This window comes from Oncorhynchus keta, chromosome 23, assembly GCF_023373465.1.
Source record: "Oncorhynchus keta strain PuntledgeMale-10-30-2019 chromosome 23, Oket_V2, whole genome shotgun sequence".
Taxonomy (NCBI): Eukaryota; Metazoa; Chordata; class Actinopteri; order Salmoniformes; family Salmonidae; genus Oncorhynchus; species Oncorhynchus keta.
In genome coordinates, this window is record NC_068443.1 from 9,843,658 (window position 1) to 9,866,411 (window position 22,754).

Sequence of the window (22,754 nt, forward strand, 5' to 3'; positions counted from 1 at the left end):
ATCCTAGTGGTTAGAGGGGCGGCAGGTAGCCTAGTGGTTAGAGGGGAGGCAGGTAGCCTAGTGGTTAGAGGGGCGGCAGGTATCCTAGTGGTTAGAGGGGCGGCAGGTAGCCTAGTGGTTAGAGGGGCGGCAGGTAGCCTAGTGGTTAGAGGGGCGGCAGGTAGCCTAGTGGTTAGAGGGGCGGCAGGTAGCCTAGTGGTTAGAGGGGCGGCAGGTAGCCTAGTGGTTAGAGGGGCGGCAGGTAGCCTAGTGGTTAGAGCGTTGGGTCAGTAACCGAAAGGTTGCTGGATTGAATCCCAGAGCTGGTAAAAATCTGGTACAAATCTGTCATTCTGCCCCTGAACAAGGCAGTTAAACCACCGTTCCCCGGTAGGCCGTCATTGAAAATAAGGATTTGTTCTTAACTGACTTGCCTAGTAAAATAACGGTTAAATAAAACAGAATCAAATGTTCATACGCCACAGCACTTTAACGATGCTGTCTGTAGGTGTAGGTAACGTACGTGAGCTCGTGTAGCTTCCGGCTCTTCTCCTGGTCAGTGGACTTGAGTTTGTCGTGTTCCACCCTGAGGCGCTCCTGTTCCAGCATGATCTTCTGGTTCAGACTGGAGGAGAACAACAACGAGGTGAGCCCAGCGTAGGACAACACTGTGATCTCCTTATGGCAACCTATTCCCTTTATAGTGCACTACTACCCTCACTGTGGTTAAATGCAATACACTGTAATGGCAATACGGTGGCATTTAGTACGTGACCATAACAGTTAACAGTAGACAGTGTGTGTGTGTGTGTGTGTGTGTGTGTGTGTGTGTGTGTGTGTGTGTGTGTGTGTGTGTGTGTGTGTGTGTGTGTGTGTGTGTGTGTGTGTGTGTGTGTGTGTGTGTGTGTCTGTGTGTGTGTCTGTGTGTGTGTATGTGTGTGTGTGTGTGTGTGTGTGTGCAGGTGTGTGTGTGTGTGTGTGTGTGTGTGTGTGTGTGTGTGTGTGTGTGTGTGTGTCTGTGTGTGTGTGTGTGTGTGTGTGTGTGTGTGTGTGTGTGTGTGTGTGTGCTGTGTTTGCAGTGTGTGTGTGTGTGTGTGTGTGTGTGTGTGTGTGTGTGTGTGTGTGTGTGTGTGTGTGTGTGTGTGTGTGTGTGTGTGTGTGTGTGTCTGTGTGTGTCTGTGTGTGTCTGTGTGTGTGTGTGTGTGTGTGTGTGTGTGTGTGTGTGTGTGTGTGTGTGTGTGTGTGTGTGTGTGTGTGTGTGTGTGTGTGTGTGTGTGTGTGTGTGTGTGTGTGTGTGTGTGTGTGTGTGTGTGTGTGTGTCTGTGTGTGTGTGTGTGTGTCTGTGTGTGTGTGTGTCTGTGTGTGTGTGTGTGTGTGTGTGTGTCTGTGTGTGTGTCTGCGTCTGTGTCTGTGTATGTGTGTGTCTCTTACTCCTGCAGTTCAGTCATGAGGTGTTCCTTCCTGTCCAGTTCATCTCTCAGGCTGCTGATCTGTTTCTGATGGGCCTCACGGTGACCAGCGATCTGCTGCTCCACAGCCTCCTGGGGTTAGGGTAGGATGCCACACACAGGTCAATAGGTCAACAATCATCTGGATAACTGACACAACAGCTTCAGCTCCTGACGCCACGAAAGGTGGGAAGGAAAGTCAGACTGCTTCACACTGTAATTTACATACAATCGATGATACTTAGACATCCATCGTCTCCCCTATATATATATATATATATATATAAACCATAACATATGATCATAGTAGGCAGTTCTATAGTATGAACAGGGTGACATACCTTGACCTCATTAGCAGATTGGATCTCGTTCTCCTTCTCCATGGCTGTGACTTTCTCTGCAAAAACAAAAACATTTGACACTTTGTCACTAGATGGCACTATTTGTTCTAAATCCATTTTAGAGGAATTTATTCTATTATGTGTCATCGATGCATACAGAGGCTGGGTGTGTCTGTTACAGCAGCTGGGTGTGTCTGTTACAGAGCAGCTGGGTGTGTTACAGAGTAGCTGGGTGTGTTACAGAGCAGCAGGGTGTGTTACAGAGCAGCTGGGTGTGTTACAGAGCAGCTGGGTGTGTTACAGAGCAGCAGGGTGTGTTACAGAGCAGCTGGGTGTGTTACAGAGCAGCTGGGTGTGTTACAGAGCAGCTGGGTGTGTTACAGAGCAGCAGGGTGTGTCTGTTACAGCAGCTGGGTGTGTTACAGAGCAGCTGGGTGTGTTACAGAGTAGCTGGGTGTGTTACAGAGCAGCAGGGTGTGTTACAGAGCAGCTGGGTGTGTTACAGAGTAGCTGGGTGTGTTACAGAGCAGCTGGGTGTGTTACAGAGCAGCTGGGTGTGTTACAGAGCAGCTGGGTGTGTCTGTTACAGCTGCTGGGTGTGTTACAGAGCAGCAGGGTGTGTCTGTTACAGCAGCTGGGTGTGTTACAGAGCAGCTGGGTGTGTCTGTTACAGCTGCTGGGTGTGTTACAGAGCAGCTGGGTGTGTTACAGAGCAGCTGGGTGTGTTACAGAGCAGCTGGGTGTGTTACAGAGCAGCTGGGTGTGTTACAGAGCAGCTGGGTGTGTTACAGAGCAGCTGGGTGTGTTACAGAGCAGCTGGGTGTGTCTGTTACAGCTGCTGGGTGTGTTACAGAGCAGCTGGGTGTGTTACAGAGCAGCTGGGTGTGTCTGTTACAGAGGCTGGGTGTGTCTGTTACAGAGGCAGGGTGTGTCTGTTACAGAGGCTGGGTGTGTCTGTTACAGAGGCTGGGTGTGTCTGTTACAGAGACAGGGTGTGTATGTTACAGAGACAGGGTGTGTCTGTTACAGAGACAGGGTGTGTCTGTTGCAGAGACAGGGTGTGTCTGTTACAGAGGTAGGGTGTGTCAGTTAGAGGCAGAGTGTGTCAGTTAGAGGCAGAGTGTGTCAGTTAGAGGCAGAGTGTGTCAGTTAGAGGCAGGGTGTGTCTGTTACAGAGGCAGGGTGTGTCTGTTACAGAGACAGGGTGTGTATGTTACAGAGACAGGGTGTGTCTGTTACAGAGACAGGGTGTGTCTGTTGCAGAGACAGGGTGTGTCTGTTACAGAGACAGGGTGTGTATGTTACAGAGACAGGGTGTGTCTGTTACAGAGGCAGGGTGTGTCTGTTACAGAGGCAGGGTGTGTCTGTTACAGAGGCAGGGTGTGTCTGTTACAGAGACAGGGTGTGTCTGTTACAGAGGCAGGGTGTGTCTGTTACAGAGACAGGGTGTGTCTGTTACAGAGACAGGGTGTGTCTGTTACAGAGGCAGGGTGTGTCAGTTAGAGGCAGAGTGTGTCAGTTAGAGGCAGAGTGTGTCAGTTAGAGGCAGCGTGTGTCTGTTACAGAGGCAGGGTGTGTCAGAGGCAGGGTGTGTCTGTTACAGAGGCAGGGTGTGTCAGTTAGATGCAGAGTGTGTCAGTTAGAGGCAGAGTGTGTCAGTTAGAGGCAGGGTGTGTCTGTTACAGAGTCAGGGTGTGTCTGTTACAGAGACAGGGTGTGTCTGTTGCAGAGGCAGGGTGTGTCTGTTGCAGAGGCAGGGTGTGTCTGTTACAGAGGCAGGGTGTGTCTGTTACAGAGGCAGGGTGTGTGTTGCAGAGGCAGGGTGTGTCTGTTACAGAGGCAGGGTGTGTGTTGCAGAGGCAGGGTGTGTCTGTTACAGAGGCAGGGTGTGTCTGTTACAGAGGCAGGGTGTGTCTGTTACAGAGGCAGGGTGTGTGTTACAGAGACAGGGTGTGTCTGTTGCAGAGGCAGGGTGTGTCAGTTACAGAGGCAGGGTGTGTCTGTTGCAGAGGCAGGGTGTGTGTTGCAGAGGCAGGGTGTGTCTGTTACAGAGGCAGGGTGTGTCTGTTACAGAGGCAGGGTGTGTCAGTTAGAGGCAGGGTGTGTCTGTTACAGAGGCAGGGTGTGTCAGTTAGAGGCAGGGTGTGTCTGTTACAGAGGCAGAGTGTGTCAGTTAGAGGCAGAGTGTGTCAGTTAGAGGCAGGGTGTGTCTGTTACAGAGTCAGGGTGTGTCTGTTACAGAGACAGGGTGTGTCTGTTGCAGAGGCAGGGTGTGTCTGTTGCAGAGGCAGGGTGTGTGTTGCAGAGGCAGGGTGTGTCTGTTACAGAGGCAGGGTGTGTGTTACAGAGACAGGGTGTGTCTGTTGCAGAGGCAGGGTGTGTGTTGCAGAGGCAGGGTGTGTCTGTTACAGAGGCAGGGTGTGTCTGTTACAGAGGCAGGGTGTGTGTTGCAGAGGCAGGGTGTGTCTGTTACAGAGGCAGGGTGTGTCTGTTACAGAGGCAGGGTGTGTCTGTTACAGAGGCAGGGTGTGTCTGTTACAGAGACAGGGTAAGTCTGTTACAGAGACAGGGTGTGTCTGTTACAGAGGGAGGGTGTGTCTGTTGCAGAGGCAGGGTGTCTGTTACAGAGGCAGGGTGTGTCTGTTGCAGAGGCAGGGTGTGTCAGTTAGAGGCAGGGTGTGTCTGTTACAGAGACAGGGTGTGTCTGTTGCAGAGACAGGGTGTGTCTGTTACAGAGGCAGGGTGTGTCAGTTAGAGGCAGAGTGTGTCAGTTAGAGGCAGAGTGTGTCAGTTAGAGGCAGGGTGTGTCTGTTACAGAGTCAGGGTGTGTCTGTTACAGAGACAGGGTGTGTCTGTTGCAGAGGCAGGGTGTGTCTGTTGCAGAGGCAGGGTGTGTCTGTTACAGAGGCAGGGTGTGTCAGTTAGAGGCAGAGTGTGTCAGTTAGAGGCAGAGTGTGTCAGTTAGAGGCAGGGTGTGTCTGTTACAGAGTCAGGGTGTGTCTGTTACAGAGACAGGGTGTGTCTGTTGCAGAGGCAGGGTGTGTCTGTTGCAGAGGCAGGGTGTGTCTGTTACAGAGGCAGGGTGTGTCTGTTACAGAGGCAGGGTGTGTGTTGCAGAGGCAGGGTGTGTCTGTTACAGAGGCAGGGTGTGTGTTGCAGAGGCAGGGTGTGTCTGTTACAGAGGCAGGGTGTGTCTGTTACAGAGGCAGGGTGTGTCTGTTACAGAGGCAGGGTGTGTGTTACAGAAACAGGGTGTGTCTGTTGCAGAGGCAGGGTGTGTCAGTTACAGAGGCAGGGTGTGTCTGTTGCAGAGGCAGGGTGTGTGTTGCAGAGGCAGGGTGTGTCTGTTACAGAGGCAGGGTGTGTCTGTTACAGAGGCAGGGTGTGTCTGTTACAGAGGCAGGGTGTGTCAGTTAGAGGCAGGGTGTGTCTGTTACAGAGGCAGGGTGTGTCAGTTAGAGGCAGGGTGTGTCTGTTACAGAGGCAGAGTGTGTCAGTTAGAGGCAGAGTGTGTCAGTTAGAGGCAGGGTGTGTCTGTTACAGAGTCAGGGTGTGTCTGTTACAGAGACAGGGTGTGTCTGTTGCAGAGGCAGGGTGTGTCTGTTGCAGAGGCAGGGTGTGTGTTGCAGAGGCAGGGTGTGTCTGTTACAGAGGCAGGGTGTGTGTTACAGAGACAGGGTGTGTCTGTTGCAGAGGCAGGGTGTGTGTTGCAGAGGCAGGGTGTGTCTGTTACAGAGGCAGGGTGTGTCTGTTACAGAGGCAGGGTGTGTGTTGCAGAGGCAGGGTGTGTCTGTTACAGAGGCAGGGTGTGTCTGTTACAGAGGCAGGGTGTGTCTGTTACAGAGGCAGGGTGTGTCTGTTACAGAGACAGGGTAAGTCTGTTACAGAGACAGGGTGTGTCTGTTACAGAGGGAGGGTGTGTCTGTTGCAGAGGCAGGGTGTGTCTGTTACAGAGGCAGGGTGTGTCTGTTGCAGAGGCAGGGTGTGTCAGTTAGAGGCAGGGTGTGTCTGTTACAGAGACAGGGTGTGTCTGTTGCAGAGACAGGGTGTGTCTGTTACAGAGGCAGGGTGTGTCTGTTGCAGAGGCAGGGTGTGTCTGATACAGAGACAGGGTGTGTCTGTTGCAGAGACAGGGTGTGTCTGTTACAGAGGCAGGGTGTGTCTGTTGCAGAGGCAGGGTGTGTCTGTTACAGAGACAGGGTGTGTCTGTTACAGAGGCAGGGTGTGTCTGTTGCAGAGGCAGGGTGTGTCTGTTACAGAGACAGGGTGTGTCTGTTACAGAGGGAGGGTGTGTCTGTTGCAGAGACAGGGTGTGTCTGTTACAGAGGCAGGGTGTGTCTGTTACAGAGACAGGGTGTGTCTGTTACAGAGGCAGGGTGTGTCTGTTGCAGAGGCAAGGTGTGTCTGTTGCAGAGGCAGGGTGTGTCAGTTAGAGGCAGGGTGTGTCTGTTACAGAGACAGGGTGTGTCTGTTGCAGAGACAGGGTGTGTCTGTTACAGAGGCAGGGTGTGTCTGTTGCAGAGGCAGGGTGTGTCTGATACAGAGACAGGGTGTGTCTGTTGCAGAGACAGGGTGTGTCTGTTACAGAGGCAGGGTGTGTCTGTTGCAGAGGCAGGGTGTGTCTGTTACAGAGACAGGGTGTGTCTGTTACAGAGGCAGGGTGTGTCTGTTGCAGAGGCAGGGTGTGTCTGTTGCAGAGACAGGGTGTGTCTGTTACAGAGGCAGGGTGTGTCTGTTACAGAGGCAGGGTGTGTCAGTTACAGAGGCAGGGTGTGTCAGTTACAGAGGCAGGGTGTGTCTGTTACAGAGGCAGGGTGTGTCTGTTACAGAGGCTGGGTGTGTCTGTTACAGAGGCTGGGTGTGTCTGTTACAGAGACAGGGTGTGTCTGTTACAGAGACAGGGTGTGTCTGTTACAGAGACAGGGTGTGTTACAGCAGCTGGGGTGGGGGGGGTGTTACAGCGGCTGGGGGTGTGTTACAGCAGATGGGGGTGTTACAGCAGATGGGGGTGTGTTACAGCAGATGGGGGTGTGTTACCCTGGGCACTGATCTTGACCAGTTCCTCGTTCAGAGAGTCAACGTTCTCCTCCAGCTGTCTCTTCTTCTGCTCCACGTTCTGAAGGTACTCTGTCAGAGACTTGATCTTAGCCTCGTGCTGCAGGGGGAGATGGAGATTACTACAACATTACTACATTTCATTATTATGTTACTACATTACTAATTGACCACATATATATATAATATATATATATTATATATTATGAATATATATATATTGTATTGTATTACTGCATTATTATATTATTACTACATTACTATATTATATTACTACATTATTGTATTGTATTACTGCATTATTATATTACTACATTACTAGATTATATTGATACATTATATTACTAGATTATTGTATTACTACATTATATTACTACATTATTGTATTATATTACTATATTATATTACTACATTATTATATTACTACATTACTATATTATATTACTACATTATATTATTATAGTACTACATTTTATTATTATATTACAACATTACAATATTATATTACTATGTTATTGTATTATATTACTATATTATATTACTACATTATTATATTTCTACATTACTATATTATATTACTACATTATTATATTACTACATGTATTACTATATTACTACATGTCATTATTATATTACTACATTATATTATTATATTACTACATTTCATTATTATATTACTACATTACTATATTATATTACATTACTACATTATATTACTACATGACTACGGCAGGTAGCCTTGTGGTTAGAGCGTTGGGCTAGTAACCGAAATGTTGCTGGATTGAATCACCGAGCTGACAAGGTAAAACTCTGTCGTTCTGCTCCTGAAAAAGGCAGTTAACCCACTGTTCCACGGGCGCCGAAGACATGGATGTCGATTAAGGCAGATTCAGATTCAGATGCATTCAGTTGCACAACTGACTAGATATCCCCCTTTCCCTTTACTATATTACAGTATATTACCACTATACAGGGTCTTTATAGAGAAGGGGTCCAAGCAGATGCAGATAAATCTGTTGGATTCTTTTGGAGGTCTAACTGTCAATTTGTGAAACTAGCACAATATTGTTGGATTTCAAGAGGCAGTGGGTGAGAGGTAACAGGATAATGATGGTGAGTAGCCACTGTTGTACCTGAGAGTTGTTACACGACGCAACCTGCAACAGAATTGCTTCTTGATTGCTCTGTGAACCATAAGCAACTCATCTTTTCAACTTGGTGCAAGCGGATGCTTTGTCACATGATCCATTCGAAGGTTCGGACACAGATATAACAAGGAGCCAGATAAACTCAGCAAAAAAAGAAACGTCCCCTTTTTAGGACCCTGTCTTTCAAAGATAATTAGTAAAAATCCAAATAATTGTAAAGGGTTTTAAACAATGTTTCCCATGCATGTTCAATGAACCATAAACAATTAATGAACGTGCACCTGTGGAATGGTAGTTAACTTCTTTCGGGTACGGGGCAGTATTTTCATGTCCGATGAAAAGCGTGCCCAGAGTAGACTGCCTGCTACTCAGGCCCAGATGCTAGGATATGCATATTATTAGTAGATATGGATAGAAAACACTCTGAAGTTTCTAAAACTGTTTGAATGATGTCTGTGAGTATAACAAAACTCATATGGCAGGCAAAAACCTGAGAAAAAATCCAACCAGGAAGTGGGAAATCTGAGGTTTGTAGTTTTTCAACTCTTTGCCTATCCAAGATACAGTGGAAATTTGGTCCGACTGCAGGAATACGGCTTCCACAAGATGTCAACAGTCTTTAGAACCTAGTTTGAGGCTTCTACTGTGAAGGGGGAGAGATTAAGAGCTGATTGAGTAAGGTCTGCCAGAAGGATCCATAAGGCCATGTGCTCAGTCAGGCGTGCGCCCGTGAGAGTTAGCTGCGTTCCCTTTCATTTCTAAAGAAAAATGAATTCTCCAGTTGAAACATTATTGAAGCTTTATGATAAAAACATCCTAAAGATTGATTATATACATCGTTTGACATGTTTCTACGAACTGTAATATAACTTTTTTGACTTTGTCTGGACCTAGTGCCTGCGCATTTGGATTACTGTACTAAACGCACTAACAAAAAGGAGGTATTTGGACATAAATGATGGACTTTATCGAACAAAACTAACATTTATTGTGGAACTGGGATTCCTGGGAGTGCATTCTGATGAAGATCAAAAGATAAGTGAATATTTATAATGCTATTTCTGACTTTTGTTGACTCCACAACATGGCGGGTACCTGTATGGCTTGTTTTGGTCTCTGAGCGCTGTACTCAGATTATTCCATGGTGTGCTTTCGCTGTAAAGCTTTTTTGAAATCTGACACAGCGGTTGCATTAAGGACAAGTGTATCTTTAATTCTGTCATGTATTGTCATGTCTTGTCCCTGTGCTTTCTCTTCTATTCGTTTCCCCCTGCTGGTCTTATTAGGTTTTTTTCCCTCTCTCTATCCCTCTCTCTCTCTATCGTTCCGTTCCTGCTCCCAGCTGTTCCTCATTCTCCTAACGACCTCGTTTACTCTTTCACACCTGTCCCCTATTTTGCCCTCTGATTAAGTCTCTATTTCTCTCTCTGTTTCTGCTTCTGTCCTTGTCGGATCCTTGTTTGCTGTGCTGTGTTCTTGTTCCGTCCTGTCGTGTTTTGCCTTCATCAGATGCTGCGTGTGAGCAGGTGTCTCTGTCAGCTACGGCCTGCGCCTACCCGAAGGGACCTGCAGTCTGTGGCCGCTTATCCTGTTATTCCCCTCTACAAACTAGAGGATTTCTGTTATCCCCGTTTGGACATTTCCTGTTAAGGATTCAGGATTTGTTATTTTCTGTTTGGACTTGAATAAACTCAGTTTCTGTTAAGTCGCTTTTGGGTCCTCACTCACCTGCATAACAAATTCCATGCATAACAGTTGGATTTTCATCAACATTTATGATGAGTATTTCTGTAAATTGACGTGGCTCTCTGCACTTTCACTGGATGTTTTGGAGGCAAAACATAACAACGCGCCAATGTAAACTGAGATTTTTGGATATAAATATGAACTTTATTGAACAAAACATACATGTATTGTGTAACATGAAGTCCTATGAGTGTCATCTGATGAAGATCATCAAAGGTTAGTGATTAATTTTATCTCTATTTCTGCTTTTTGTGACTCCTCTCTTTGCCTGGAAAAATGGCTGTGTTTTTTTGTGACTAGGTACTGACCTAACATAATCGCATGGTGCGTGGATGTGCCTTAGGCATGCTGCAAGGAGGCATGAGGACTGCAGATGTGGCCAGGGCAATAAATTGCAATGTCCGTACTGTGAGACGCCTAAGGCAGCGCTACAGGGAGGCAGGACGGACAGCTGATCATCCTCGCAGTGGCAGACCACGTGTAACAACACCAGCACAGGATCGGTATATCCGAACATCACACCTGCGGGACAGGTACAGAATGGCAACAACAACTGCCCGAGTTACACCAGGAACGCACAATCCCTCCACCAGACTGTCCGCAATAGGCTGAGAGAGGCTGGACTGAGGGCTTGTAGGCCTGTTGTAAGGCAGGTCCTCACCAGACATCAATGGCAACATCGTCACCTATGGGCACAAACCCATCGTCGCTGGACCAGACAGGACTGGCAAAAAATGCTCTTCACTGACGAGTCGTGGTTTTGTCTCTCTCACCAGGGGTGATGGTCGGATTTGTGTTTATCGTTGAATGACTGAGCATTACACTGAGGCCTGTACTCTGGAGCGGGATCGATTTGGAGGTGGAGGGTCCGTCATGGTCTGGGGCGGTGTGTCAGAGCAGTGTTCTGCCATGGCCAGCGAAGAGCCCGGATCACAATCCCATTGAGCACGTCTGGGACCTGTTGGATTGGAGGGTGAGGGCTAGGGCTAGGGCCATTCCCCCCAGAAATGTCTGGGAATGTGCAGGTGCCTTGGTGGAAGAGTGGGGTAACATCTCACAGCAATAACTAGCAAATCTGGTGCAGTCCATGAGGGGGAGATGCACTGCAGAACTTAATGCGCTGGTGGCAACACCAGATACTGACTGTTACTTTTGATTTGAACCCCCCTTTGTTCAGGGACACATTATTAAATTTATGTTAGTCACATGTCTGTGGAACTTGTTCAGTTTATGTCTCAGTTGTTGAATCTTGTTATGTTCATACAAATATTTACACGTGTTAAGTTTGCTGAAAATAAACGTAGTTGACAGTGAGGACGTTTCTTTTTATGCTGAGTTTATTTTACCGCATGTATAATCTGAAGCATCTGGCTGGAATTTCCCCTTCCCATTAAATATGGTGATGAGAGGAAGCCCCAAGGCCAGCAGTGGGAGAGAGATAAAAACCGAGCCCAAATTCTGCTGATTTTCTCATTGAAGAAAAGCCCGATCTCAATGCAGTTTTCTGTTCCCAAAACTACAATCACCATCATTCAGTTATGAACAGGGTGCACTAAGTTTTGTAGACGTGACCCTTTGCCAAAGTTTTTTATTTGTATGAATAAGAGTGCAAGTTGTTGCACTGTCACACTTCACAGAGGTGTTTGGAAATATGCAAATACATGTTAGAACTCGCTAGCTCGTGCCTGGCTCTGCCCTCCTTGCTGCCCATTGTGCTTCATGTGCTTCCATTGAAAACAACACAGATGAACTATCTTGGGTTTAGTTATAAATATCTTTGGGTCAGAACTCCTGCCCAGTTGCCATGTCAACAATACAACTGCCAGTGCTGTGGGAACCGTGATGAAGGTGGACAAAAGAGAGATTTGCTAAACGGGAGCTGTATATATAAATATTGTCATCAAAGCTAGGAACGGTTTAATGTAAATGGTTTGGCAGTCAATAAATGTCATTTCTGAAGTGAACTCAGGCCTCTCTCTAAACAGTGTCAACTGAAATTGTTCAACATGAACTGCGCCACTAGCTAGCTAGCTTAGTTTGTTGCTAGCTTGGTTGCTAGCTAGCTAGCTTAATTTGTTGCTAGCTTGGTTAGATGGTTGCTAGCTAGCTAGCTTGATAAAACAGTGCTGTCAATTTCATTTTGGCTCGCTTGCAAAATTGTACAGCCAGAATTTTGTCTAAATCGATCCTTATACAATAACTAAATGGTTGGATAAACAATTACATTTGTGAAAATCACAATTTAATGCAGCAGATGACATTTGGTGTGTTTAGAATTCCCAAACCATGTGGAATGATATGACAAAACAAAAGCAGCTTCAATTTGATTGGCTGTTGCATGTCATTTTAGTTGCGTTTGAGTTGCTTCATGTATCAGCAAAGTTGCTTGAAATTCTGTCACTTACAACGGTAACAAAAAATGGTGTGAAAGTTGCGTCGTTTTACTCCAGTCTAAGAATGTATTGGACATTAACTACTGTATGATAAGTAGCAGGCTAACCTGTTGTATCCTCAACTGACAGGCGGCCAGCTCCTGGTCGTTCTCGTCCATCTTCTGGTTGCTCTCTGACTGGGTGCTCTCCAGCTGTCTACAACGTTTCACCATGGTCTTCACCTCCGATCTCATCTTACTGATGTACAGACGAGCCACCGTGAACTCCTCGTCTATCAGACCACTGCCCTCGTGTTGCTGGTGGAGGGGAGGGAGGGAGAAAAGAGAGAGAGAGAGAGAGACAGAGGTAGAAAGAAAGAAGAGCAAGGTTATAATTTTATTTGGGTTTAGGGGAAACATATATTACATATTTCCTTTAGATGCTTATAAAATAATACCCATCTTTTGGAATGTCATGTGGTGACGTGTCATTTCCTGTTTACCTTGATGTCGTTGCTGCCCACGGCGATGCCAATCTCTGCCAGGTCTTTGAGTAGTGATGACATCATCTCACTGGTCCTCTTCTTCTGGTGGTTGGTCATCTCCTTCACTTTCTGCAGCTCAGAGTCAATGGACGTCAGGACGTTCTGGAAACAGACAGAGAAAAACATTTTCATATTTTAATATAATATGGACAAAAATAGAGGTATGACTGACTTATACAGATAACAAAAAACAACATGCAGGTCTTAAAACGTATTACAATATGAATAGACAGCTTTCTTCATGAGGAGTAGACATTATCTCACTGATTTCTGGTTGAGCTCTTCGCTGAGCATCTCAAAGTCCGTGGTCTTCTGCTCCACCTCCTGACTCTTCTGGTCGTAGTTAACAGCCAGCTCCTCCAGGGCCTGCAGCACCTCCTTCACCTACACCACAACAACATTAATAATAACTTTAATAATAATAATACATTTTAAAAAATAACTATAGTAATAATAACAATTATTATTATCCTTCACCTCATCCTTGGAAGCCTCGTTCTCAGCCTGCAGGCGATTCAGCTCTGACTGCAGGTTGTCATGGTCGCGTCGCGATGACACCAGCAGCTACACACACACACACACACACACACACACACACACACACACACACACACACACACACACACACACACACACACACACACACACACACACACACACACACACACACACACACACACACACACACACACACACAAATGAAAAGTCAGACCATGACATAGATAGAAAGGTCATTTAGCTAACATACAGTTTGATTACTTTGATTGAGGTTCAACAGTCTTTAACCAGAATTACAGTAACAACCAGATGACAACAGCCCAATCAGCACTCACCTCCTCCTGGTCCAACATCTGCTGCTTGAGCTTCTCAGCCAGCTGGCTCTGCTGGTTTATCTCATCATCCTGGACACACAGAGAGAGAGGACAGCAGAGAGAGAGAGGACAGCAGAGAGAGAGAGGACAGCAGAGAGAGAGAGGACAGCAGGGAGAGAGAGGACAGCAGAGAGAGAGAGGACAGCAGGGAGAGAGGACAGCAGAGAGAGAGGACAGCAGGGAGAGAGAGGACAGCAGGGGGAGAGGGGACAGCAGGGAGAGAGAGGACAGCAGGGAGAGAGAGGACAGCAGGGAGAGAGAGGGGACAGCAGGGAGAGAGAGGACAGCAGGGAGAGGACAGCAGGGAGAGAGAGGGACAGCAGAGAGAGAGGACAGCAGGGAGAGAGAGAGGACAGCAGGGAGAGAGAGGACAGCAGGGAGAGAGAGGACAGCAGGGAGAGAGAGGGGACAGCAGGGAGAGAGAGGACAGCAGGGAGAGAGAGGACAGCAGGGAGAGAGAGAGGACAGCAGAGAGAGAGAGGACAGCAGAGAGAGAGGACAGCAGGGAGAGAGAGGACAGCAGGGAGAGAGAGACGACAGCAGAGAGAGAGAGAGGACAGCAGAGAGAGAGGACAGCAGAGAGAGAGGACAGCAGAGAGAGAGAGGACAGCAGAGAGAGAGAGGACAGCAGAGAGAGAGGACAGCAGAGAGAGAGAGGACAGCAGAGAGAGAGGGGACAGCAGGGAGAGAGAGGACAGCAGGGAGAGAGGGGACAGCAGGGAGAGAGAGGACAGCAGGGAGAGAGGACAGCAGGGAGAGAGAGAGGACAGGCTTAGCATCATCATCATTCAAACACACAGACAGTAAACTACACTACATGACCAAAAGTATGTGGACACCTGCTCGTTGAACATCTCATTCCAAAATCTTGGGCATTAATATGAAGTTGGTTCCCCCTTTTCTGCTATAACAGCCTCCACTCTTCTAGGAAGACTTTCCACTAGATGTTGGAACACTGCTCTGGGACTTGCTTAGGCCTTGCTCGGATTCAGCGTTCCAATTAATCCCAAAGGTGTTAGATGGGGTTGAGGTCAGGGCTCTGTGCAGGCCAGTCAAGTTCTTCCACCCCGAACTGGACAGTCAATTTCTGTATGTACCTCGCTTTGTGCACAGAGGCATTGTCATGCTGAAACAGGAAAGGGCCTTCCCCAAACTGTTGCCACAAAGTTCGAGGTCCTTTATCCCCCGTTGGACTGCCAGATGGTGAAGCGTGATTCATCACTCCAGAGAACACGTTTCCACTGCTCCAGAGTCCAATGGCAGTGAGCTTTACACCCCTCCAGCCGAAGCTTGGCATTGCGCATGGTTACCTTAGGCTTGTGTGCGGCTGCTCGGCCCCAACGAACAGTTCTTGTGCCGACGTTGCTTCCAGAGGCCGTTTGGAACTCGGTAGTGAGTGTTGCAACTGAGGACAGCACTCGGCGGTCCCGTTCTGTGAGCTTGTGTGGACTACCACTTACAGTTGACCGAATGTTTGTCTGTGGAGATTGCATGGCTGTGTGCTCGATTTTATACACCTGTCAGCAACGGGTGTGGCTGAAATGGATGAATCCACCAATTTGAAGGGGAGTATAAATAGTGTATTTTGATGGATTGTTGTTCAACAACACACCTGCATCATGTCCAGTTGGCTCGTCCTAATATCTATATATTTTGTTAATTCCATTATTTTACTTTTAGGTTTGTGTGTATTGTTGTGAATTGTTAGATATTACTGCACTGTTGGAGCTAGGAACACAAGCATTTCACTAAACCCGCAATAACATCTGCTAAACATGTGTATGAGACCTGTGTGAGTGTCTTACTCAGCTCCTTCCCTTCAACTCATTAGTTGAGTCCTAAATGGCACCCTGTTCCCTATTGGGTCCTGTTTAAAGGTAGTACACAATATAGGGAATAGGGTGCAATTTATGACGTAGACATTGGCTGTTGCTACTTCCTACTGGATGCTCTGTGGCCGGCCTTTCTCGCCTGATCGTCCAGGTGCTTGCAGAGCTTGGTCAGCTCCCCCTCACACTTGTCCTTCTCAACACCCACACACACACATGCGCTCTGTGGCCGGTCTCTCTCACCTTATCATCCAGCTGCTTGTAAAGCTTGGCCAGCTCCCCCTCACAATTGTCCTTCCCAACACGCAAACACCCACGCGCACCCACGCGCACACACACACACACACCCTCTGTGGCCGGTCTCTCTCACCTGATCGTCCAGCTGCTTGTAAAGCTTGGCCAGCTCCCCCTCACAATTGTCCTTCCCAACACGCAAACACCCACGCGCACCCACACACACACACGCACGCACGCACGCACGCACGCACGCACACACACACACACACACACACACACACACACACACACACACACACACACACACACACACACACACACACACACACACACACACACACACACACCCTCTGTGGCCGGTCTCTCTCACCTGATCGTCCAGGTGCTTGCAGAGCTTGGTCAGCTCCCCCTCACACTTGTCCTTCTCAACACGCACAAACACCTACGCACACACACACACACACATGCGCTCTGTGGCCGGCCTCTCTCACCTTATCATCCAGCTGCTTGTAAAGCTTGGCCAGCTCCCCCTCACACTTGTCCTTCTCTGCGTCGGTCAGACGGAGCTGGGGCATGTTGGGGGTAGAGGCAGGCTTGTCGTTGGGCACATTGTCCAGGGCCAGCACCTCAGCCTGGGCCTTCTCCTTGTCAAACTGCTCGTCCACAGGCACACTCTCACCTGCAGGGGGCAGCGTGACGGTCACACAGAGAGGCCAGACACACCCTGCAGGCCTATCCGACACACAGCTGTACATTTCAATGAAACATGGTGAAGCTACAAAATTTCCCTCCCTCGAAGCCTGTGTGTCAAGGAAGTGGATGGCTGCAAACGTTCTACTTTTAAACTCGGACAAAACAGAGATGATTGTTCTAGGTCCCAAGAAACAAAGAGATCTTCTGTTGAATCTGACAATTAATCTTGATGGTTGTACAGTCGTCTCAAATAAAACTGTGAAGGACCTCGGCGTTACTCTGGACCCTGATCTCTCTTTTGACAAACATATCAAGACTGTTTTATGGACAGCTTTTTTCCATCTACGTACCATTGCAAAATTCAGAAACTGTCTGTCCAAAAATGATGCAGAAAAATGTATCCATGCTTTTGTTATTTCTAGGTTAGACTACTGCAATGCTCTACTTTCCGGCTACCCGGATAAAGCACTAAATAAACTTCAGTTAGTGCTAAATACGGCTGCTAGAATCCTGACTAGAACCAAATAATTTGAACATATTACTCCAGTGCTAGCCTCCCTACACTGGCTTCCTGTTAAGGCAAGGGCTGATTTCAAGGTTTTACTGCTAATCTACAAAGCATTACATGGGCTTGCTCCTACCTATCTCTCTGATTTGGTCCTGCCGTACATACCTACACGTACGCTACGGTCACAAGACGCAGGCCTCCTAATTGTCCCTAGAATTTCTAAGCAAACAGCTGGAGGCAGGGCTTTCTCCTATAGAGCTCCATTTTTATGGAATGGGCTGCCTACCCATGTGAGAGACGCAAACTCGGTCTCAACCTTTAAGTCTTTACTGAAGACTCATCTCTTCAGTGGATCATATGATTGAGTGTAGTCTGGCCCAGGAGTGGGAAGGTGAACGGAAAGGCTCTGGAGCAACGAACCGCCTTTGCTGTCTCTGCCTGGCCGGTTCCGCTCTTTCCACTGGGATTCTCTGCCTCTAACCCTATTACAGGGGCTGAGTCACTGGCTTACTGGTGCTCTTTCATGCCGTCCCTAGGAGGGGTGCGTCACTTGAGTGGGTTGAGTCACTGATGTGATCTTCCTGTCTGGGTTGGCGCCCCCCCCTTGGGTTGTGCCGTGGCGGAGATCTTTGTGGGCTATACTCGGCCTTGTCTCAGGATGGTAAGTTGGTGGTTGAAGATATCCCTCTAGTGGTGTGGGGGCTGTGCTTTGGCAAAGTGGGTGGGTTTATATCCTTCCTGTTTGGCCCTGTCCGGGGGTATCAGCGGATGGGGCCACAGTGTCTCCTGACCCCTCCTGTCTCAGCCTCCAGTATTTATGCTGCAGTAGTTTGTGTCGGGGGGCTAGGGTCAGTTTGTTATATCTGGAGTACTTCTCCTGTCCTATCCGGTGTCCTGTGTGAATGTAAGTATGCTCTCTCTGATTCTCTCTTTCTTTCTCTCTCTCGGAGGACCTGAGCCCTAGGACCATGCATCAGGACTACCTGGCATGATGACTCCTTGCTGTCCCCAGTCCAGCTGGCCGTGCTGCTGCTCCAGTTTCAACTGGTCTGCCTGTGATTATTATTATTTGACCATGCTGGTCATTTATGAACATTTGAACATCTTGGCCATGATTTGTTATAATCTCCACCCAGCACAGCCAGAAGAGGACTGGCCACCCCACATAGCCTGGTTCCGCTCTAGGTTTCTTCCTAGGTTTTGGCCTTTCTAGGGAGTTTTTCCTAGTCACCGTGCTTCTACACCCTGCATTGCTTCCTGTTTGGGGTTTTAGTCTGTGTTTCTGTACAGCACTTTGAGAGATCTGCTGATGTACGAAGGGCTATATAAATCAATTTGATTTGATTTGATTTATCTTCTCATCACCATAACCCCCCCCCTCCAACAAATTAATTCATCACATAATTACTCAAATGTCCCTCTCTCAAGAAAATGACACGAACACAAATCAGGGAGGTAGTAGTACCTGTACTTCTTCAATAAGAAACTTATTTTCATATTCTATTGCAAACCATTGGAAATGTTTTGCTCCGTTGTGCCTTAATGAACACGACCTTGCTGTTCTCCTACGTCTGTACAGTACAGATGAGGACCTAGCCAGCTGATAACTTTGGGCCTCTCCTCCTCACCGTTCCTCCAGCGGTTGAGCTCATTCTCCAGCCAGGTGATGGTGTTCCTCAAGGCCTTGCCCTTCTCCTTCTCCCTCTCGTACTTCTTCTTCCACTGTTCTGCCGTCAGCTCCACGTTCACACACACGGTGTTCTTAATGGTCTTCGCTCTGGAAACACCACCAACAGGACTAAACCATTACACCCTATTTTAAATCAACAGCCCTGAATAGCTCACTAAACAGTGATTGTAGTGACTCATTGTGAATTGTTGATGTTTTTTTTGGAAAACGTGACTGTTGCAATGCATACTTGTGAGATTGTATTATCAGCGGACTACTACAAATATATTTTTGAGTGAACGATGCCTTTAGGAGATAGTGAGTGAGCCCACCTCTGTCCAAACATGAGGGTGGACTTGGTCTCTGACTCGTTGTAGGCAGAGGGAGAGGCACAGATAACAATGGTGGTCCTACAGTTCCCCCCCAGAGAGTCCTGAAGGATTCTGGTCATTTTACTGTCTCTGTACGGGATATAACCCTGAAACAAAACAACATTCACTAAGAGAAACAACAATAGAATTCCCATTCAAGTTGTTACATTCTGAGCAAAGAAGAAACGAAACAAACCAATCTATGATTGAAACAAAAGGAGTGGAATTATACTGTGAATCAGCTAGAACCAAAACCTGGCCTTTAGGAACATATATTTAAATCTCTAAAATAATGAGGGATACTGTTGATGTGAGGTATTGGGCTTTCGTGGGTCAACTCATCTTTACACCAACCAAACCAACATCCACAGTATCTGTGATAGTGGAGGGATACTCACAGAGCCTTCTGCCAGGGCTGAGATGACGTTGCCCAGAGAAGACAGAGACTTATTGATGTTCTTGGCCTCGTCCAGCACGGCTCCCTCCGCCCCAGTCTTACTGACCTGGGAAGACAGAGACAGACAGGGACCGGCTGGTAAGATACATCACATGTACAGTCAAACACTTGCTGTACACCAGAGGCCTTAATAATCTATTGGGATGGGTCAAACGTGTGTTCTGAGTGACATAACCTAACAATGTTCATCAGTCTTGATCAACAGATTAGACAACTGGGAAAAGAGACATTGTGGGATATGTACATTTACTCAGAGATAAATCTAGAGGGGGGTAAAGAGAGTGCAGCAGAAGAGAATGAGAGAGAGAGAGGGTGAAAGAGAGAGAGAGCAGAAGAGAGAGAGAGAAGAGGGAGAGAGCAGCAGAGAGAGAGAGACAGAGAGAGCAGCAGAGAGAGACCAGAAAAGAGAGAGAGAGGGGGAGAGAGAGAGAGAGAGCAGGAGAGAGAGACCAGCAAAGAGAGAGAGCAGGAGAGAGACCAGCAAAGAGAGAGAGCAGGAGAGAGACCAGCAAAGAGAGAGAGCAGGAGAGAGACCAGCAAAGAGAGAGAGAGAGAGCAGGAGAGAGAGCGAGAGAAAGAGCAGGATAGAGAGAGAACGAGAGAGCATAAGTGAGAGAGCAGGAGAGAAAGAGAGTAACAGAGAGAGGGAGTGAGAAGGAGGGTAAAAAAGAATTTGTGTCTGGGAGCTCAGTTTCCCTCAGACAGCAGGCAGTTAGTAGAGTCATGTGGGGCCAGATCAGGATGTTTTGACTCATACATGTTGTGTTGTTATTGTAACTTTTCTGCACACTTCTCTTGACAGATCCCTTTACAAAAATGACATATCGGAATCGGTTGTCTGCCTTAATCAGAACAGGACCAGTGTGCAGGTTTCTCTTTTCACAGTTTTATTCCTGAACCTGCAATAAGCTAACCTCAGATATTATTTTCCTACCTTTTCACTTCCAGCCAGGTCGACGAGGTAGAGCTTTCCGCTCAGTTTCTGCTCTGTAGCAGTGTTCTCCTGCTTCACGTTGATCTGGAAGATACTGTGACTTCTGGAGCTGTGCTCATTCATGTCTGAGACAAGACAACAGATCTGGGATCAGCGCTGATCAGGCAGGTAGAATAATAACACACAAATAGAGACTGGTTGTGTCTGAAAAAGCACCCTATTCCCTTCATCGACCAGAGCCCTCAAAAGTAGTGCACTATAAAGGGAATAGGGCCCTGGTCAAAAGTAGTGCACTATAAAGGGAATGGGGCCCTGGTCAAAAGTAGTGCACTATAAAGGGAATGGGGCCCTGGTCAAAAGTAGTGCACTATAAAGGGAATGGGGTGCCATTTGGGATGGACCTTATGGCAGACTCTTACTTGTAACTGCTACATGTCTGTTAGATTTGCCTTCATCAATGGTATCCATGACTTCCTCTGGGCTGCAGACAAATCTCTCAGTGCATCCCTGGGGACAAAGAAAACCTATGATGTGACGACACTGGACCATCTTATCAACTCTTAATGTAATAACAAAAATAAATGGCTTTATGCAGTCACTTTTATCCTAAGAGAGTTAGAGTGATATAAATGGCTTTAAACAGTCACTTTTATCCTAAGAGAGTTAGAGTGATATAAATGGCTTTAAACAGTCACTTTTATCCTAAGAGAGTTAGAGTGATATAAATGGCTTTAAACAGTCACTTTTATCCAAAGAGAGTTAGAGTGATATAAATGGCTTTAAACAGTCACTTTTATCCTAAGAGAGAGTGATATAAATGGCTTTAAACAGTCACTTTTATCCTAAGAGAGTTAGAGTGATATAAATGGCATTATGCAGTCACTTTTATCCTAAGATAGTTAGAGTGATATAAATGGCTTTAAACAGTCACTTTTATCCTAAGAGCGTTAGAGTGATATAAATGGCTTTAAACAGTCACTTTTATCCTAAGAGAGTGATATAAATGGCTTTAAACAGTCACTTTTATCCTAAGAGAGTTAGAGTGATATAAATGGCTTTAAACAGTCACTTTTATCCTAAGAGTTAGAGTGATATAATTGGCTTTAAACAGTCACGTTTATCCTAAGAGTTAGAGTGATATAAATGGCTTTAAACAGTCACTTTTATCCTAAGAGAGAGTGATATAAATGGCTTTAAACAGTCACGTTTATCCTAAGAGAGTTAGAGTGATATAAATGGCTTTAAACAGTCACTTTTATCCTAAGAGAGAGTGATATAAATGGCTTTATGCAGTCACTTTTATCCTTAGAGTTAGAGTGATATAAATGGCTTTAAACAGTCACTTTTATCCTAAGAGAGTTAGAGTGATATAAATGGCTTTAAACAGTCACGTTTATCCTAAGAGAGAGTGATATAAATGGCTTTATGCAGTCACTTTTATCCTAAGCGAGAGTGATATAAATGGCTTTAAACAGTCACGTTTATCCTAAGAGAGAGTGATATAAATGGCTTTAAACAGTCACGTTTATCCTAAGAGTTAGAGTGATATAAATGGCTTTAAACAGTCACTTTTATCCTAAGCGAGAGTGATATAAATGGCTTTAAACAGTCACTTTTATCCTAAGAGAGTTAGAGTGATATAAATGGCTTTAAACAGTCACGTTTATCCTAAGAGAGAGTGATATAAATGGCTTTATGCAGTCACTTTTATCCTAAGCGAGAGTGATATAAATGGCTTTAAACAGTCACTTTTATCCTAAGAGAGTTAGAGTGATATAAATGGCTTTAAACAGTCACGTTTATCCTAAGAGAGAGTGATATAAATGGCTTTAAACAGTCACGTTTATCCTAAGAGTTAGAGTGATATAAATGGCTTTAAACAGTCACTTTTATCCTAAGCGAGAGTGATATAAATGGCTTTAAACAGTCACTTTTATCCTAAGAGAGTTAGAGTGATATAAATGGTTTTAAACAGTCACGTTTATCCTAAGAGAGAGTGATATAAATGGCTTTATGCAGTCACTTTTATCCTAAGCGAGAGTGATATAAATGGCTTTAAACAGTCACTTTTATCCTAAGACAGTTAGAGTGGTGCATGCATACAGTTGAGTAGCTTCAGAGCCTGTCTTTTCATAGGGAATCGCTACATTGTCTATGTCAGGTGACACCATGTTTTCTGTTATTAGGTGGCTGCAGTCTGAACTCAGACAGTGTACTGGGTGAGTAACTCAGTGAGGACTAAAGACTCACCTTGACATAGGGAACTCTGTTTTTGTCTTCATGCACTGACAGGTTGGTCTTTGACACTGCAGAGAAGGAAACATGCAACATAGTCAAGACTCAAGACCAGGGATGTCAAACTCCTTCCACGGAGGGCCGAGTGGCTGCGGGTTTTCGTTCCTCCCTTGTACTTGATTGATGAATTAAGGTCACTAATTAATAAGGAACTCCCCTCACATGGTTGTCTAGGTCTTAACTGAAGGGAAAAAAACACAAAAACCTGCAGGCAATAGGCCCTCAATGGAATGAGTTAGACACTCTTACTGTGGAC

The 22,754-nt window shown here is 46.5% G+C and overlaps 1 protein-coding gene across 2 annotated transcripts in view; it reads right to left on the reverse strand.

The window, feature by feature from the left end:
* Window positions 1-22,754, reverse strand: part of LOC118401783 (kinesin-1 heavy chain-like) — a 46,816-nt gene that overhangs the window by 10,321 nt on the left and 13,741 nt on the right. For both annotated transcript variants that reach the window (XM_052476278.1, XM_052476277.1), the window contains exons 5-20: window positions 22,454-22,509; window positions 20,623-20,710; window positions 20,204-20,328; window positions 19,211-19,315; window positions 18,774-18,919; window positions 18,401-18,549; window positions 16,063-16,250; window positions 13,467-13,535; window positions 13,111-13,197; window positions 12,898-13,017; window positions 12,592-12,735; window positions 12,218-12,406; window positions 6,806-6,923; window positions 1,769-1,824; window positions 1,411-1,520; window positions 503-604 (exon numbers count right to left, since the gene is read on the reverse strand). In XM_052476278.1, coding sequence (XP_052332238.1) covers window positions 503-604; window positions 1,411-1,520; window positions 1,769-1,824; window positions 6,806-6,923; window positions 12,218-12,406; window positions 12,592-12,735; window positions 12,898-13,017; window positions 13,111-13,197; window positions 13,467-13,535; window positions 16,063-16,250; window positions 18,401-18,549; window positions 18,774-18,919; window positions 19,211-19,315; window positions 20,204-20,328; window positions 20,623-20,710; window positions 22,454-22,509 — 1,852 coding nt within the window. The remainder of the gene's footprint in view (window positions 1-502; window positions 605-1,410; window positions 1,521-1,768; window positions 1,825-6,805; window positions 6,924-12,217; window positions 12,407-12,591; window positions 12,736-12,897; window positions 13,018-13,110; window positions 13,198-13,466; window positions 13,536-16,062; window positions 16,251-18,400; window positions 18,550-18,773; window positions 18,920-19,210; window positions 19,316-20,203; window positions 20,329-20,622; window positions 20,711-22,453; window positions 22,510-22,754) is intronic.